Raw genomic sequence first — 17238 nt, 5'->3', positions numbered from 1 at the left:
TAATAACAGTGGGAGTAACTAGCTGGAAACAAAGCTAAAACCGGTTGTGCTTTGCTTTGAACAAAACTTGTTTACCATGAAGGGGTAATAGCCATGTTGTAAATTAGGAGTTTTAGGTGAATTTGGGATTTTCTCCCTGTGAGAGTCATAAGTAAGGTATTGCCCAGAGCGTAACTTCCAAAAGTAGGGAAGAAAAATCTTTCCAATGAAAAAGCAGGTTGCCACCATCTGTTAAGGCTGGTTAGAACTGGGGGTGGTATCAGTTTCTCCCTCCTGCTCCAGCACCAGAGGATGACTGCAGCAGGGATGCTGCTTCTCACAGAAGATGGCTGTACTGGGCATTGATAAAAGGTATTGATCATTCCCCCCCAGCAAGTAAGATAAATGAAAGCCGATCCCTCCCTCTTGCCCTGGTTGCCAGTGAAGTGTTGTCAGAACACACAACTTGAGGGCAGATTGCATCTGCAGCCTCCTCTGCCCCGAAATGGAGACCAGCCATGTAGTGTCTTATTATTCCTGCTGGGGGGGGGTAGAAGGGGGGCACCAGGGGTTGCATAAGAGGACAAAGGCACCGGCATCTCCCAGCTGCCACTTCTGGTGATGGTTTCTAGAAAAAGCCACATCTCAGCCTCCCCAAAGAAATAGGGCAGATGAGAACGAGCTCGTGCTATATTTGTCATTGAATGGTGACCATTCCTTAGTTGATGAATACTCTGTGTACTGTTCATCAGCTTAACCTTAGGGAAATGAAACGGATCTGGCCTTCTTTGATAAGGGCTGTGAGATATCTACAGTCAAAGAAAGGTAATGTAATTTAGTGTGGATAGCTTTATTCTGGCTCTCTGGCTTTTCTGTTAAAAGCTTCAGGTTACCTGCAGTAAAAAATGGATAAAACTTTTACAAGTATTTTATAGTGTCTTAAAACATGATTGTGATGTACAGAATGTGTTTTCTTATGCATAACTTCTGCCTGAATGGTCTGCTCTCCTTCTGAACGCAACAGTTTAAGCTTTTGGTGTATTAAGTGTGATCTTGTAGCCAATATTCGCCTTGGAAATGTTTCAGTGAATCTGTGTTCATAGAGAGTGTGCGTCTACTTTGATTTTAAGTGTTCTTAAATCTAATATCTTCATAGTGATGCTGTATGATGACCTAATTGCAGCCGATTCTGTGTCTGTAGGACTGCATGAAAGAATAAGATAACTTGCTTTAGAAAGTATTCCTGTAATCTGTATTGCAGCTGTTGCCTCCTTTTTATGCTAAAGCCCAGTCTCAGCAGTGTTGAATGCAGTGATTAGGTCTGGATCTGCGTACTCCAGATTTAAGAATAGTTTGATTGGCAAACCAAGAGAAAAGTGTGGATTTTGGTTACTGGCACATTTCTTCTCATCCAGCAAGTCTGTATTGCTTCACTTCAGTAGTGATAGGAGTTAAATGTGTTTGGCTGCTTCTCCCCCCCCTTTCCCAAGTAACTTGAAACTTAAAATCTCTGGTCTTGTGGAATAAACAGCTTTCAAGCTGGGTTACAGGTCTGGGGGATGCTGAAGTGGGTGTCTGGGTCCCTGAGGAGGCAGTTCTTGTTTTCCATCTCAGTACTGATAATTCATGCCAGTATCACACAGGGCTGCTTTATTTCTGACTGGAAAAGTAGTCCTGGATCATTGAACACCTCTAATCTTTGGTAATTTCATTAACGGTACCATGTATTGCACTTTGGTTTAGATACTTTTGCCAGTGACCTTTGTTCCTGTGCTGCCTGTGGCAGTACCACTTTAAGCTTACAAAGTAACTGGGTGAAAGAAATGTAAATGTAACAGTCAAGCATAGCTGGGGATGGCTCTGCTGAATAGCTGGGAACGATCGGAATTATCCCCCAAAGAAGGAGGAAGTTTCATGAATAACTTCCATGTGAAGAGCTCTGTTTAATAATTCATGGACAATAAATGGACATGATGTTGTTAATGTCATGTGCGTAGTTGGTGGAGGGTGATCGCAGCCCTTGAACTCAACCCTTCAGCCTGACATGAAAAGCTCTGTACTGTCAGAAGAGAATCAACCCTAGTTCAGTCCCAGCCCTTGGTTAGGAGAAATAACTGGAAATTTAAGCTAGTCGTGTTGTGAAATGTATTTAATCATGTGGGAAGGAATTTTGCCCTGTTTATTGCAATCTCTTGATGTTGCAATGTGTTTTAAAGTGATAAGCAATTCCAAGTTCAATGTGTTTGGATTTTTTCCTGGTGAACCCTGCTGTTCCAGGAGCTGTGCTCAGATGGAACCTGATCTGCTGAGTATAAGCAAGATGGATACAGAAGAGTTCAGTGCTGTCTCAGTCTCTACTGTTTTTTTTTTGCTAAGGGAATACTTGGGTGATAACTTTGAGTCCCTTAGATTTTTAGGTGATGGATAACACTAAAAAGGACACAGTGATAAAAACAGAGTAAAGAAAATTGCTGTTACTGTGAAGGCAGACAGGAAAATAGTCTCTAAATCAGGATTTCTTAACTTTTTTACATAGATCATATATAAACCATAGAAATATAACAGCTATTGTGTATTAGGAAAGAAGAAAACCCCTCTGTTAGCATGAGTGTTCTGCTGCATCTTCACAGTGAGCCCCAGCTGAGGTGAGTGGAGGGAAGCACCCACTCCTGCTCTTCTTGTGGATCTCTAGTGTAGTTTAGGAATGTCATGAAGTGCTTTTCCTTGGTTTCCAAGGGCGTAAGGACTGGGGTAAGAGTTCAGTCTGTCATTTGACAGTGTGTTGTTGTTAAGATTCACTACATTGTCTCCATCAACTGTTTCCTTCCAAAGCATAAATCTGCCTGAACTTGTGTTAAACTTCATTCACTCAGTGGCTTCTTAAGGCGTGAGAGTTGTGAAGCGTCAAAGCATCTCTTCATTTGTGTGTAGGAAAAAGAAAACCAGTGTTAATCTCATCCAAGCGCTGCTTTTCAAAGGCAGTTTAAAACCATTCCTGAGATACCTGTGTCTATCTCAAATAGTCTGGAAAAGCCAGGGGGGTTCTTCCCTTCAGTGTTACGGCATTGATATTCTTCAGTATGTATAGGAAGGATGCAGCTATGCGAGTACTGATGGATTCCCATCAGGGTGATTTGTTTCTTATTCAAAGACTACTGGAATAGAAAATGGAGCTTGAGATATCCTTACAATAAAGGAAAGCAGTGTTTTAGCGCTGGGGTGTTCCCTGTGTAATGGAGATGTATGATCTTATCAGCTGTAGCACCTGGTAATGAACCACCGAACCAGTGTCACATGGAATCCTGAGCTCCCTGGGAAAAGCTTAAAACCGAAGGCAGGAAAACAGGATGTTTTAATTACCCTTTGGAAGATGCAGTAGGAAAAGGCTGAAGAGCAAAGTCTGGAAGTCAGGATTTAAGAGGATGCATTGATGGGACCATTGCATTTTTGCTGGGAAGTTAAACAGGAGCTTGTGGCCTGAACAGCTTTTTTGTTCAGTTGATATTTGAGAGTTCTGATCAAAGTTGCACTGTGTGTGTGTATACATATTTATTCCCTATATGGCACATATGTACACAGATGTGTGTGCACATGCATGGACCCAGCATCATTTTCCATACCCTGGGAACAGCAGAGGTAGTTCAAAGTCAGCATCTTTAGCTACTGAAGGTGATTTCTTCCCTGGTTTTGCTGTTTTAGTGAATGCAGCTCATTGGGCAGCTGATCTTCATGCACAGCTTTTATTGCAAGGACTGTTGTAATGAAATACATATAATTTATATTATTATGTATGTTATTACGTACAATAGTAATAGCTGGTGTTTGTAAGCAGTAGATCAGCTGGTCTAAGTCCTTCCAGTTGCTGAAGTGTGGCTTAAATGGAGCAGTTGCAAATTCATGTCTTGGTAAAGTTTCAGTTTAACAGCAAAGAATTTGTAGTTTGACTTGCTGTGAATCTGGAAAAAGCACCTCACTGGTATCCTGAAATTCATGACCTGATGGAGATTTGTTCATGGTAATCTATTAAAACCTCTGAGACATCTTAAATTAATACACACTCTCACATTGCAGTAGGCAAGCCGATACATGCTACAGGCTTCTATAAACCAGCACAGGAAACACAGGACAGGCATAAGGAAATGTGTTTGTGAATGTGAAATTAAAACAAGCTCAAGTACAGCACCTCATCAATGTGTTTGATTAAAGCACCTACAGAAATACTGTGGCATTTAGGGAGATGTCATCATCTTGCAGAATAAATGAGATCACTGCAGTGTAGCTCCTGTTGAATCCGTGTTGAGAATGAGCGATGCCATTTCTTCCTGGCAGGTTGTAAGGGATGGGGATTGCTGGGGTCAGGGAGGTGACTGGTGGTTGTCCAGCACTGATGTGATGCTTTGTTTACTGACACACAGGAAGAAGGTTGGATTTTTCTCTTCTGACATTGAATGTAGATGTTATGAGAAGTATTTCTGGGTGCAGTTCAATCCTGCTGAGTCATTTCATTGACAGTAGCCTGTAAACAAACTCCATTCTTATATAGGATAACCAAGGTCTGTTTCTTTGCCAGAAGGAGACGTTGCTTACTGCTTTTCCCAGGCACTGTCACTGCTTCCCAGCAGTGTTTCCTGTGCCAGTGATTTCACATCCATAAAACAAAGCACTAAGGGTTTGGTTTGTCTTATTTTTTGTATTTAAATTTGACTCAGTTTGCAAATTAAATGTTGTCCTTCGCTTTACTGAGGAAATTCGTAGGAAAACCAGCTTTTTCCATGGCCTGAGTCTCTTCCTCTCAAGTACAGGAAGAAAATCAGTGTGTGACCTTCAGTGGCCATCATTTGGTACAACTGCTCACAGCAGCAAAGCACTTGAATGAAGAGCTGCAGAGAGTGTCATATCAACACATGAAGAGCATAATAAACAAGTGTGGCATTTTGAGACTGAAAGCTAATCTTTAACTTCAAATTGATGTGCTGGAGAACTGAAAGACCCATTTTGTCAGAGGGAATTGAATAGTCTTAACTTCCCCTCTACATGCAGTGTTTGATGGCTCATCATACATGAGCTGAGCAGGCCCTGAGTGATGTGCCAGTTCCATTTCAGATTGGAAGAGGTTATGGATACATGTCCAGAACACTGATGGAAAGCTTTTTCGCTTCTCAACCTTGTAGATGATGCAGATCATCTTTACTGTCCAGTTCCTTATAGTATGTGATAGCCTGGGGCTGTCTGACTAATGATTAAAGAATGGTGGTGCCTTCCCGTCACTGCGGGCTTTGTGCGAGTTACTGTGAGAATTTGACAAAGCCAATTCTACTTAAAATTGTCAGTAAAACTAGACCTCTCTTCACTTGCGGAATGGTTTGGGTTGGAAGGGACCATAAAGCTCATCCAATTCAAACTCCTGTCACGGGCAGGGACACCTTCCACTAGAGCAGCTTGCTCCAAGCCTCTGTGTCCAACCTGGCCTTGAACACTGCCAGGGATGGGGCAGCCACAGCTTCTCTGGGCACCCTGTGCCAGCGCCTCAGCACCCTCACAGGGAAGAGCTTCTGCCTAAGAGCTCATCTCAGTCTCCCCTCTCCCAGGTTAAAGCCATTCCCCTTGTCCTGTCCCTACAGGCCCTTGTCCCAAGCCCCTCTCCAGGTTTCCTGTAGCCCCTTTAGGCACTGGAGCTGCTCTCAGGTCTCCCCTTCAGGAGCCTTCTCTTCTCCAGGCTGCCCCAGCCCAGCTCTCTCAGCCTGGCTCCAGAGCAGAGCTGCTCCAGCCCTCGCAGCATCTCCATGGCCTCCTCTGCACTCGCTCCAACTGCTCCACGTCCCTCTTGTGCTGCTGCCCCAGAGCTGGATCAGGGCTGCAGGGGGGGTCTCCCCAGAGCACAGCAGAGGGGCAGGATCCCCTCCCTGAGCTGCTGCTCACGCTCTGGGGGTGCAGCCCCAGCACACGGGGGGGTTCTGGGCTCAAGCGCACACTGAAGCTGGGTCATGGGGAGCTTCTCATTGACCAACACCCCCAAGTCCTTCTCCTCAGGGCTGCTCTCAGTCCAGTCTCTGCCCAGCCTGTGTTTGTGCTGGGATTGCCGTGGCCCAGGTGCAGGACTTTGTACTTGGCCTTGTTGAACTTCAGGATGTTCTCCTGGGCCCACCTCTCAGCCTGTGCATGTCCATCTGGATCACAGTACTTCCCAATGAAGCCAGACTGGTATCTTTATTGCCAGGCACGGATTCCCCTGCTGCTGGAGTTTTCTCCTTTTATAAGTGTATAAAAGTTATTGTAGCAGAGAACTTTATGGTTGCTAGTAGTTGCAGGGTGAGTAATGATCTGCAGTCCTATTAAATCTCTGTTTCTAGGGAGGAGGAATGTGAAGGAACTAGATGTATTCCTGTAGCCTCTCAGCTGGCTTCTGAAGATACGGGGCAATAAGACTGAAGCTCTTTTTGGAGGGCTTCTGCTACTACATTTGCAACTCAGCAATGATCCATTGTCCTTGCTGTTGTGGGGAGATACCAGTGGGAATCATGTTCCTGAAATCCTAGTGTGTGCAGCTCAAAGGGGGTTTTGTCTGGTCTGTGACATGATGGTTGCCCCAGATAAACTGAAGTATTGCAACAAAGATAGAGTAGAGCAGCCTTTTCAATGTGATCATAAGGGCTGATTCCCACACAGCAGCTTGCATTGCCAGACGACTTCAACAGCAGCTTTTTGTCCATTCAGGTGTTTGATTGCAATGGTCTTGCCTCATACTGGCAGAAATCAAAAGGCCCAATTTAAAGGTCTCTGATTTACGGGTGTCAGTAGCTGTGGCTCTCCACATGGAAGCATTCATGTCCTCTCCGTATCCATCCCAACCCTTTACCAGAGGGTAAATGTCCAGCCCAGATGGCTCCATGGGAGTTGTGTGTCTGCTCTTCACGCAGTGGTGTTGCAGTGCAGTGCTGCTTTTATCATGCGAGTGGCAAAGGAATCCATGATGTGCACCCTGAGCTGTTGTGAGCAGGGTGAGCTCTGGCACAGAGGTGGTGTGAGCAGGTAGGAGTGGTGCCTGTCAGTTCACCAGGTTAATATGTGATAACTCACTGTAGGTATTAGCAGCAGGGAGGCTCTGCTCTATGTCTTTAAATCTGTGCTTTCTAATACTAAGGGGTTTTTTGCTCTAGTTATAATGGGAGGATTTGATGCCTGGGGTTTTCTTACACAGAGGTAGGAAAATGTCATTGCCCTGCTGCTGTTCTGCCCTTGAAATGAGGAATTTGCACCGTCTTACTTTTGTTATTAAATGCCTTCAGCCACGCTGCTTTTAATTCTATTTTTCTAATATATACACTATATTTTATAGCATATATAATGTAAAATATGCAATATTTTATATAGAGATGAGATTTCAGTGATTTTGGTTTGATGGTTCACAAATAAAGTGATAGTAGTTTGTATTTAGCAGCCTTCCAGTAGCTGAAGGGACCAGCCAGAAGGACGATGAGGAGCTTTTTAAAGGGGCCTGTAGGGACAGGACAAAGGGGAATGGCTTTAACCTGCCAGAAGGGAGATTGAGATGAGATTTTAGGCAGAAGTTCTGCCCTGTGAGGGTGACTCTATGATTACATTATATACATATATATATGTACATTATATACTCTCTTGTAGGGAAGTTTTGCTTCCATCTGAGGTATATGTGATGCTTCAGCCCTAGAAAATTCGTATGAAGCAGGAATTCATCTATAACCTCCTAACTTATTACCGTAAAATTCTGGCATGGAATAGTTTTCCTTCCTTTTATTAGACTTTCCTTGCTCTTTATATCCAATCTGTGCTCGGTTCCAACAGAACTGGAGCAGCTCTCTTGGAAATAAAAATGCTGCCTTGTTCCTTTCCTCCACTTCTCAGATGAGGCTGTAGATAGGATGTGGGCTATTGCCCTTGTGTGCGTGCAGGGACAGTCAGCCTGCTGTAATGCCATAAAGGTGCTCGTAAAACATGTCCTTTGTGACTGACTGCAGGTATTACAGGTTTGTGGGGCCTTGTCCTTTCAGGTGTTGAATGTTTCCTCCTTCCTTATCCGTGTGCTCATATGTATTTTAGTGCTTATCACTGGGCACAAATTCACTTGTATGTTGACACCTGCTGTTCTCCAGGAGATCCATAGGTGTGCTCGTTGCTTTGTAAAATCAAGGCCATAGAGGAGAGGTGGATCCTGAGCACTCTGGGTTGTTGGTTTGTCAATTCATTGGTGCTACAGTGGAATTCGGCACTGTGTTTTTGATGGACTGTTATTCATGGCTTTGATCGCCGCTCCTCTGTGTGCATTTCCCTTTCCTCTCGCTCCTTGCAAGCCACAGAGCTGCTGTTTGTTTTACCCCTGGGAACTGTTTTGTTGAACCTGTAAGAGTAGATTACATAAATGTTCCAGCAACTTGATGTAGAAGTTCAGAGCTTTCTGTCAAAACAACATGTTCCTAGGAATATTCCCAACGTGATTTGTTCTATCTCTCTTCAATCTTAACAAACAAACAAGGAGTTGAAGCCTCTCCTGCAGGAAGTCCTGGAAGAATTGACAAACCCTATCCAAAAGGTACATACATTGATAGGTACCTTTGTTAAATGCCTTATAGAACAGAAGAAAACATCAAGGTAAATCTGTAAGTTGAAATCTGTGCTGTGCAGCAACCTAATTCTCTTAGAGCATTGGGCAACATGGTCTAATGTGAGGTGTCCCTGCCAATGGCAGGGGGTTGGAACCAGATAATCTTAAGGTCCTTTCCGACCCAAACCATTCTGTGATTCTATGCTAAAGAACAAACCCAGTTCTAAAATCCCATCTTACACCTGGAAAATGAGGAATAAGTATGTGGTAGTTTGTTTTCCTGGACATTTATCTGATTTATAAAAGCAACAGCTCCAATTTCAGCTCTCTTTTAATATATATATATAAAAAGTGTTTTGGAGTGAGACAAAATGAAACGATGGCAGATGCAGCACTGAAATAGTTAAAAACCTTTTGTAAAGTCCTCTCCTTTTAAATACAGTTATAATGACACAATTGCTGTGTGCAAGGGGAAGGGGGAGGAGATGTTTTTAATGGATAACTTAGTACATCATGAATGTGAAGTAAATAGAAAGTGAAACAAGTTCTGTGTTTAGGTTCAGTATCGGTTGTCTTCGACTCTGAAATCTTTGATCTGTTTCTTTTGATTAAAGAAGGAAATGAAGACTCTTCAGTTGTCAGCTTTAAATAACACTGAGCATACATTGGGATGAGGAGGGTCTTCGACAGTTCATGTTGGCTAGAGAGACCTCAACTCTGGAGATCCCACAAGTAACAGAATCATAGAATCACAGAAGAATTAGGGTTGGAAAGGACCTTAAGATCATCCAGTTCCAAACCCCTGCCATGGGCAGGGACACCTCACACTAAACCATGGCACCCAAGGCCTCATCCAACCTGGCCTTGAACACTGCCAGGGATGGAGCATTCACAACCTCCCTGGGCAACCCATTCCAGTGCCTCACCACCCTCACAGTAAAGAATTTCTTCCTTAGATCCAATCTAAACTTCCCCTGTTTCAGTTTGAACCCGTTACCCCTTGTCCTGTCACTACAGTCCCTGATGAAGATGCTGCTCTCCGACCTTCAGCAAAAGGATGGTAGGGGACAGTTAAGGTAAGGGGGATAGGCTGTGCTGCCACTTCAGCAGGGAAGAAACCTGCCCCTGTCTGTTCCCAAAGGGTTATTTTTCTTACAGCAACACCCTTTGTGTGTGTCTCCCTTCTGCTACCAGGTACAGCAGTGAAACAGTCTGTGCAGCTGAAGTTCTTGCTGGGAAAAAGCTGCCTTTCACCGGAAGAGTGGAGCAGGGATGTTTCCAGTCCCTTCGTCAACTGGCATCTTAAATGAGGAATTAGTGTTGCACATTAATTGGAATTTGCTCTTTCTTAAACCTTTCTTACACTCTGCCTTGGAGTAAATGGAAGATGGTGGCTTGGGTGGGGGGTGTTTTTGTTTAGGGCGTTGGGGTTTGGTGTTGGTTTTTACCTGAGGCATAGAGTTTACCATGAAGTCTCATCAAGTATGCTGCTCTATAGCCCTCTTTATTCTTCTATTCACTCCTTAAAGTGGCAATACTCATTTCCTTCTGTAGTGTGAAAACAATTTGCAGTTTATTTCTTTGGAGTAAATCTCATTAACTCTTCATGTCTCATATCTCATAACAGGGGAAGTTTAGATTGGATATAAGGAAGAAATTCTTTACTGAGAGGGTGGTGAGGCACTGGAATGGGTTGCCCAGGGAAGTTGTGAATGCTCCATCCCTGGCGGTGTTCAAGGCCAGATTGGACAGAGCCTTGGGTGCCATGGTTTAGTGTGAGGTGTCCCTGCCCATGGCAGGGGGGTTGGAACTGGATGATCTTAAGGTCCTTTCCAACCCTAACCATTCTGTGATTCTATGACATCCATCCCTTGCTTTAATAAGCACTGACAAAACTTCTTCCAAGTTATAAAGATCCTAATTTCAGGCTAAAATGAATAATACAATGAAATAGTGTATCCTGCAATTGGAATAGTGAATGATGTGTGTGTCATTTCCCCTAAAGCTACCTGCTGGACCAGTTTGATGAAGGTTTGAGTGACAGGAGGCACCTCTGACCTGTGAAATATTGCTGCTTGGATGAAAAATGCACTATTTGTAGTGGGGAGGGTGTTTTGTCACACCAGCATTCTGGTTTGGTGCAGAAATGGATGTGTCTCATACATATTAAAGTACACATTCTCCATGTTGCAAGGTTGGTTTCCTCTTTTCTCTCTGGCTACTGTGAAATAGTTCTTTTAAAATGAATTTAAACATATTCAGAGCACAGATAGCAAATATACGAACCCTTTCTGCCTCCTGAAGGAAAGGTAGATCCTTTAGAAAGAGATTTTTGGGGCCAAGGATAACGCAGCATTTGGAAACCTGCACATGTTTAACCCCCCAGATGACTATTTCTGTGTGTTCTAATGGGGACTGCAGGAAGACGGGATGGAAAGCTCTGGTTTGTGGAACACCAGCTTCATTTCTCACCACCTGCTGCTTCTGCAAATGGTTGGATTGTGGGGCACAAATTGCATATTTCATCATTAGGATGTGGTGGGGAATTGATGTATTGTTTCCAGGGAAATAATGGAATAGAATAAAAATGCTCTATAAAGTAACAGTTTCATCTTTAGGAGTGTTCTTAATGCCTCTCTGTGATCAGATATAAGAAGATGCAGTGAAACCTTACTCGATTTATTCAGGTTTGCCCTCGTTTCTTGGCCATGAAGGTGTTGCACCATCATCCCTTGTGTCCTCTGTCCTCACCTGATGGGGACAGCACGCACTGGTGGGTCTGTACTTAAGCAGGTTGCTGGTAGATCTGTCACTATGGTTGTGCTCAGTGAGGGCTTCGAGAGAATGTGGGAAGTGAATTTTACTACTGATCTTTCCTCAAAACATGCAGCAATTGAATACTTGATGCTTCTGACCCCACTCCAAGTTGTTTGCAATGAACTGATTCTCTTGTATCTGGATTTGCTCAGGTGGGCTGAGATGGGTGACATGAGCCACCACACACAGCTGCTAAAGGGACAGGCTGGAGCTTGTGGTGGCAAAGGTTGTGTTGTATTGGTTGCCCATGCAGTGTGAAGCATGGTGTAGTTCTGACCCTGGATGCTTGATATGACCAGAGGAGAGAGGAAAGCAGTGGCACATGTACTGTTGTGGAGTGTTCATGAGGTGTTCCTGCATGATTTCTTCAACAATTTGAAATTACTTAAACCAATGAAGCTTAATTGTAAGAGAACTTCTCTTGCTGTAGGGGATTGAACCCAGATATCTTACCCTTTGGATAACAAGAGCATTTAATATAGGACAAGGGGGAATGGCTTTAAACCAAAAGAAGAGAGGAGACTGAGGAGAGCTCTTAGGCAGAAGCTCTTCCCTGTGAGGGTGCTGAGGCGCTGGCCCAGGGTGCCCAGAGAAGCTGTGGCTGCCCCATCCCTGGCAGTGTTCAAGGCCAGGTTGGACACAGGGGCTTGGAGCAACCTGCTCTAGTGGAAGGTGTCCCTGCCCATGGCAGAGGAGTCCCTTCCAAACCAAATCATTCTATGAGTGAAAGAGGAGAGGTCCTGGGTTTGCATTCAGCCTTACCCAGCATGTCCAGAAAATCCACCCAGGATGAAAGCACTGGTAGAGAACCAATAAATCTTACTGTGCCACAGGGCAATATGGAATCGTTGCTGTTGATTCCAGAAGTCTGGAGAAGGTCTTGACATAGAGTTTTGAGTGGTTTAAGTGTTTTAAGTTGGCTTTTTGAGGCTATGTCAAGTTTTATTTTGTGTTTTAAGTTGAACTCTTGAAATGGGCCATGGAATATCTATCTATTGTAGCTTGACCTAACCAGAGTATTGAGACTTAGCTGAGGTTTGGCCTTGTCTCTGTTTCGTGATTGTGTCGGTACATGAATCCTGGAAGCCACCAACTGATGTCTTAGCAGGCATTACACCTTTAACTCAACCATTAAGTCAAATGCCACCTTTGAGAAGGCTGCTTCTGCTTTCTCTTCTGTCTTTGGATGCAGTAGGTGGAGGCTTGGAGAAACAAATGCTTAGCTGAAGAATGATATGGCTGCTGTTTGGGTCCTCTGACACAGCACAGAGTCTCAAGGAGCCAAGAGCTTTGATTCTTATGGGGAGCCAAAGGAGTATCACATTGTTCAAGATCTTATGTGAGGAGACACTTAGCACCTGATCAGTTCCAGCAGCCCCAACTGTGAAAATCACTTTTTTACTGTGTGTATGTAGAGATACACTGAAGTGTGATACCAAAAAGCTTGTAATGTGGAGAATTATTATGGTCAGTGTACTTTGAACTTCCATTGAAACACCTGAATAAGAATCAGTTTGTTCTTAATTTCTGCCTATAAATCAGAACCTGTAGTTACTGACTGTGGAGAACACTTAAGCCAGAGTAGAGTGAAGTAAAGCTTTACAGGTCATGGAGTTTTGTCAAGGCCATTGTCATGCAACACAACAACACGGCTGTTGTCCCGCTCTGTTCCTCTCCAGCACTCAAGTGCCTTTATCTGATGTGTGCTTCTGGTTACAACTGCATTAAGGGAGGTTAAAGTGGAAAGGCCTATACAGTGGAATGTTGTCAAGTATAGGACTGGGATGCTATTTAGTCACATAAAACTAGGAAAGGCAGGTTTAAAGTCAAACCTGTGCAATCATAGAATGGTTTGGGTTGCAAAGGACCTTAAGATCATCCAGCTCCAGCATTCCCTGCCATGAGCAGGGAAACCATAGCCAAACCCAAATGTGTGAAGCTGTGATAGTGCATAGCCAGAATACCTCACTGCTTTCTTTAGCTGCCTCTGGTTTCAGGCACTTCTGGTTTTTAATATCTGAGCCCTACACTTGCATTATCACTAATTCTAATTAGTTTTTACTGTTCTAGAAAGACAGTAAATTCCCACTGCTTCTATTTAGTTACAGAGATGCTGAGAGGAAGAACTTGGGTTATGTAGGGCCTCCATAGGGCAATATTTAAGTATTAGAAAAGATTATTTGAATTCATATGGCTTCACTCTGATGTTTTGATGCTCACAGGAAGGGCTGCTGCCAACCAGAAGTGCAGCTTCAAAATAGAGACATTTCACTGAATTCTTTGTTCCATAGAATTGTAGAATGGTTTGGGTTGGAAAGGACCTTGAGATCATTCAGTTCCAGCCCCCCTGCCATGGGCAGGGACACCTCACACTAAACCATGTCACCAAAGGCTCTGTCCAACCTGGCCTTTGAACACTGCCGGGGTGAAGCATTCACCACTTCTCAGGGTACCCTGTACCAGTGCCTCAGCATCCTCACAGTAAAGAACTTCTTTACTTGCTCATCTCTCTAAAACTCGCACCACTCTTCTCTACAACTTGCTAGAGGAATTCAAAAATCAGCAATAAAAGGTAGAATAGCAAGAGAAGATAGAAGGAGCGTGACCAGCAGGTCGAAGGAGGTGATCCTGCCCCTCTACTCTGCTCTCGGGAGACCTCACTTGGAGCATTGTGTGCAGTTCTGGTGTCCTCAACATAAAAAGGACATGGAACTGTTGGAACAAGTCCAGAGGAGGCCACGAGGATGATCAGGGGCTGGAGCACCTCCTGTATGAAGATAGGCTGAGAAAGTTGGGGCTGTTGAGCCTGGAGAAGAGAAGGCTGCATGGAGACCTCAGAGCAGCTTCCAGTATCTGAAGGGGGCCTCCAAGGATGCTGGGGAGGGACTCTTCATTAGGGACTGTAGTGACAGGACAAGGGGTAACGGGTTCAAACTGAAACAGGGGAAGTTCAAGTGAGAAATAAGGAAGAAATTCTTTCCTGTGAGGGTGGTGAGGCACTGGAATGGGTTGCCCAGGGAGGTTGTGAATGCTCCATCCCTGGCGGTGTTCAAGGCCAGGTTGGACAGAGCCTTGGGTGCCATGGTTTAGTGTGAGGTGTCCCTGCCCATGGCAGGGGGGTTGGAACTGGATGATCTTAAGGTCCTTTCCAACCCTAACTATTCTATGATTCTATATAAGGGTAGGTGAGTGTTTGCTTGGCTTTCAGTGGTGCCAAGGGAGTACAGAGCAGGTTCAGAGCACTGTTGAGAACTTTGCAGAGTATCCAGCTGGATACTTTAGTCTAATTCAAGCATATACAGACACTGATTTTCTTGTATGCCCAACACAACTGATGTTTCCTCACTAGTAAATTTTTAAATATTAAAAATAGGAATTGGTGCCAACTCCAGAGGGAATTGTTGATAGCACAGGTTATTAACCATTTAAAATTGGGTTAAACTGAATGTGTGAGGTATGTTGGGACTTAATCCTTTGGGATCAGTGCTGAGAAGGATGGGTACCATTTTGAATGTTGTAGGGTGACAAGAGGGCCAGACATCTTCATAGAATCATAGCATCCCAGGTTGGAAGGGACTTCGGGTCATCTGGTCCAACCTATCTAGGCAAAGCATGACCTAGATTGCATGGCCCAGTGCCCTGTCCAGCTGCATCTTGAAAGTGTCCAACACTGGGGAATCACCACTTCCCTGGGGAGGTTATTCCAGTGGCTGATTGCTCTCCTTGTGGAAAATTTCCCTCTTGTGTCCAGTTGGAATCTCCCCAGCAGTAACTTGTGCCCATCAGCCCTTGACTTTTCCATGTGACTCCTTGTAAACAGGGAGCCTGTCTTCTTTGTAGCCACCCTTTAAATACTGGTACATGGTGATAAGGTCTCACCTGAGCCTTCTCAGCCTTGAGGGCTGAACAGTCCCAGCTCTCTCTGCTTTTCCTCAGTGGCTTCCCAGTCCTTGGATTATCTTAGGGGCTCTTCTCCAGCCTGTCCACCTTTTCTGTATAGTGGGGACCAAAACTGAACACAGTCTTCCAGGTGTGGCCTGACAAGTGCTGAGTGGGACATTGACTTTATCTCTGCTGGTGATGCCCTTTGATATAACCCAGCATCCTGAGGTCACATCTTGGTAAATGCAAACTGCTGCTTTGCAGCACTGAGAGTTCAGCTCATTATCAGTACCCTGAACCTTTCCTGTCCCTTCATCCCGAGGCTCAGTGCTACGCAAGGCCCAGGCTTCTGTAGCACTGAGCAATAGCAACGTACAGGTCCTTAAGACAGCCTTGTTTCAATTAGTTTAGATGATTCATGTATTTATTAATTGATTTTTGCTGTGATACACTTGTAACAGGCTGAAGGTTGTCAGGTTGCTTTGATTCATATGGATCTTTTAGTTCGTGCTTCTGCTGAATTCCTCCTTCATGCACCCCTGAACGTTTCATCTCCTAAAACATGGGTTACCCATGTTGGCAACGTGCATTGTTAAACGTGTTTTGACTTTGGTATCTATTATCTTTTCCTGTTTTCTAGTGTCTTTCTAAAACGTTTAACTCTGCAAAGAAAGAAAAACCATACATGTGTGCTTTGGACTGTATTGAGATGTAGAGTTACTGTTTAGGAGCTGTTCTGGGGGAAAAGGTGTTCAGGGGAACATGGATGTAGCGAAACATTTGGTGTGTCAATTTAGACTAAGATAGATACTAAAACCTCAATTCTGAAATGGCTTTAATGTGGCTGCCCAGGCTGCTCTATACTTTGACCTGAGGGCCTTGATCAATGCTTTTGACTGCAAAGAATGTACTTAAAAATGCATATATAGATATGTATCTGGAGGAGCAGGGCAAGAGCAGTGGCCAGGAGGGGGTCAGAGAAGAGGCAGCAGGAGAAGTAAATGCATTTTTGGATGCAGCCATAGCAGATATTACCATGAAGAGTGAATACAGCTGAAAGTTGTCTAGAGGTGGAAGAAAGGATCACTGCTTTTGTCTTCTGCTTTTGAACATCGGCATTAGCTGAAAGACAGAGAACAAGAAAAAGAAACTCAGTAGAAACAAACAGGGACTTACCAATGTGACTTATGGAAATAGCTGAAATTATTCACGGTTTCTGGAGGCAAAAGTGATGATAATAGGGAAAAAAATGCCCTTTCTCCTCTCTTTTTGTGTTTGTCCCTAATTTGAAATCGCATCTAATGGTTTTCATACAATCATATAATGGTTTGGGTTGGGAAGGACCTTAAGATCATCCAGTTCCAACCCCCTGCCATGAGCAGGGACACCTCACACTAAACCATGGCACCCAAGGCTCTGTCCAAACTGGCCTTGAACACTGCCAGGGATGGAGCATTCACAACTTCCCTGGGCAACCCATTCCAGTGCCTCACCACCCTTACAGTAAAGAACTTCTAAGTTTCAACCTTACATCATTGTCTGTACATATGTAAGAAGATGTTAACATCAGGTAAATGCAAGCCCCTTGTACACACCGAGCAAGTTTGCTGCTTCTGGCCTGTGGCATATACGTGTTCTGGGGGTGCCGATTTGAGCTTTTTCCACTGTTCCATTTGCCTGATCTCCTGGGAATGGGATTGTTGCCATAGCCAGGCACTCCAGGCGTGCACCCATGCCACAGAAGCATCTGGTTGCATATGCTGTGACTGTTTTCTTAGAAGAAACATGTCTTTTAAGTGCTGCCAAGAAGGATTTTAGTGAGTCACACACATCATGTCCAACAAGTGCTGGGACCAGATCTTACGATAAATATATGTATAAAGAGATTATAGAATCACAGAGAGTTGGAAGGGACCTTAAAGCTCACCCAGTTCCAACCCCTGCCACGGGCAGGGACACCTTCCACTAGAGCAGCTTGCTCC

The 17238-nt window shown here is 44.2% G+C and overlaps 1 protein-coding gene across 1 annotated transcript in view; it reads left to right on the top strand.

Annotated features, from left to right (window-relative positions):
- Nucleotides 1–704: 704 nt before the first annotated feature.
- PTK2 (protein tyrosine kinase 2) overlaps nucleotides 705–17238 on the top strand; it is a gene marked incomplete at both ends in the record, with an annotated part of 140626 nt that continues 124092 nt past the window's right edge. The window contains one exon of the mRNA XM_080610846.1: nucleotides 705–804. Within this exon, the coding sequence (XP_080466972.1) occupies nucleotides 705–804 (100 nt within the window). The remainder of the gene's footprint in view (nucleotides 805–17238) is intronic.

Source organism: Psittacula echo, assembly GCF_963264785.1.
Source record: "Psittacula echo genome assembly, chromosome: 2".
Classification (NCBI taxonomy): Eukaryota; Metazoa; Chordata; class Aves; order Psittaciformes; family Psittacidae; genus Psittacula; species Psittacula echo.
The sequence above is the reverse complement of the archived record's forward strand: the minus strand, read 5'-3'. Positions and strand labels throughout refer to the sequence as shown.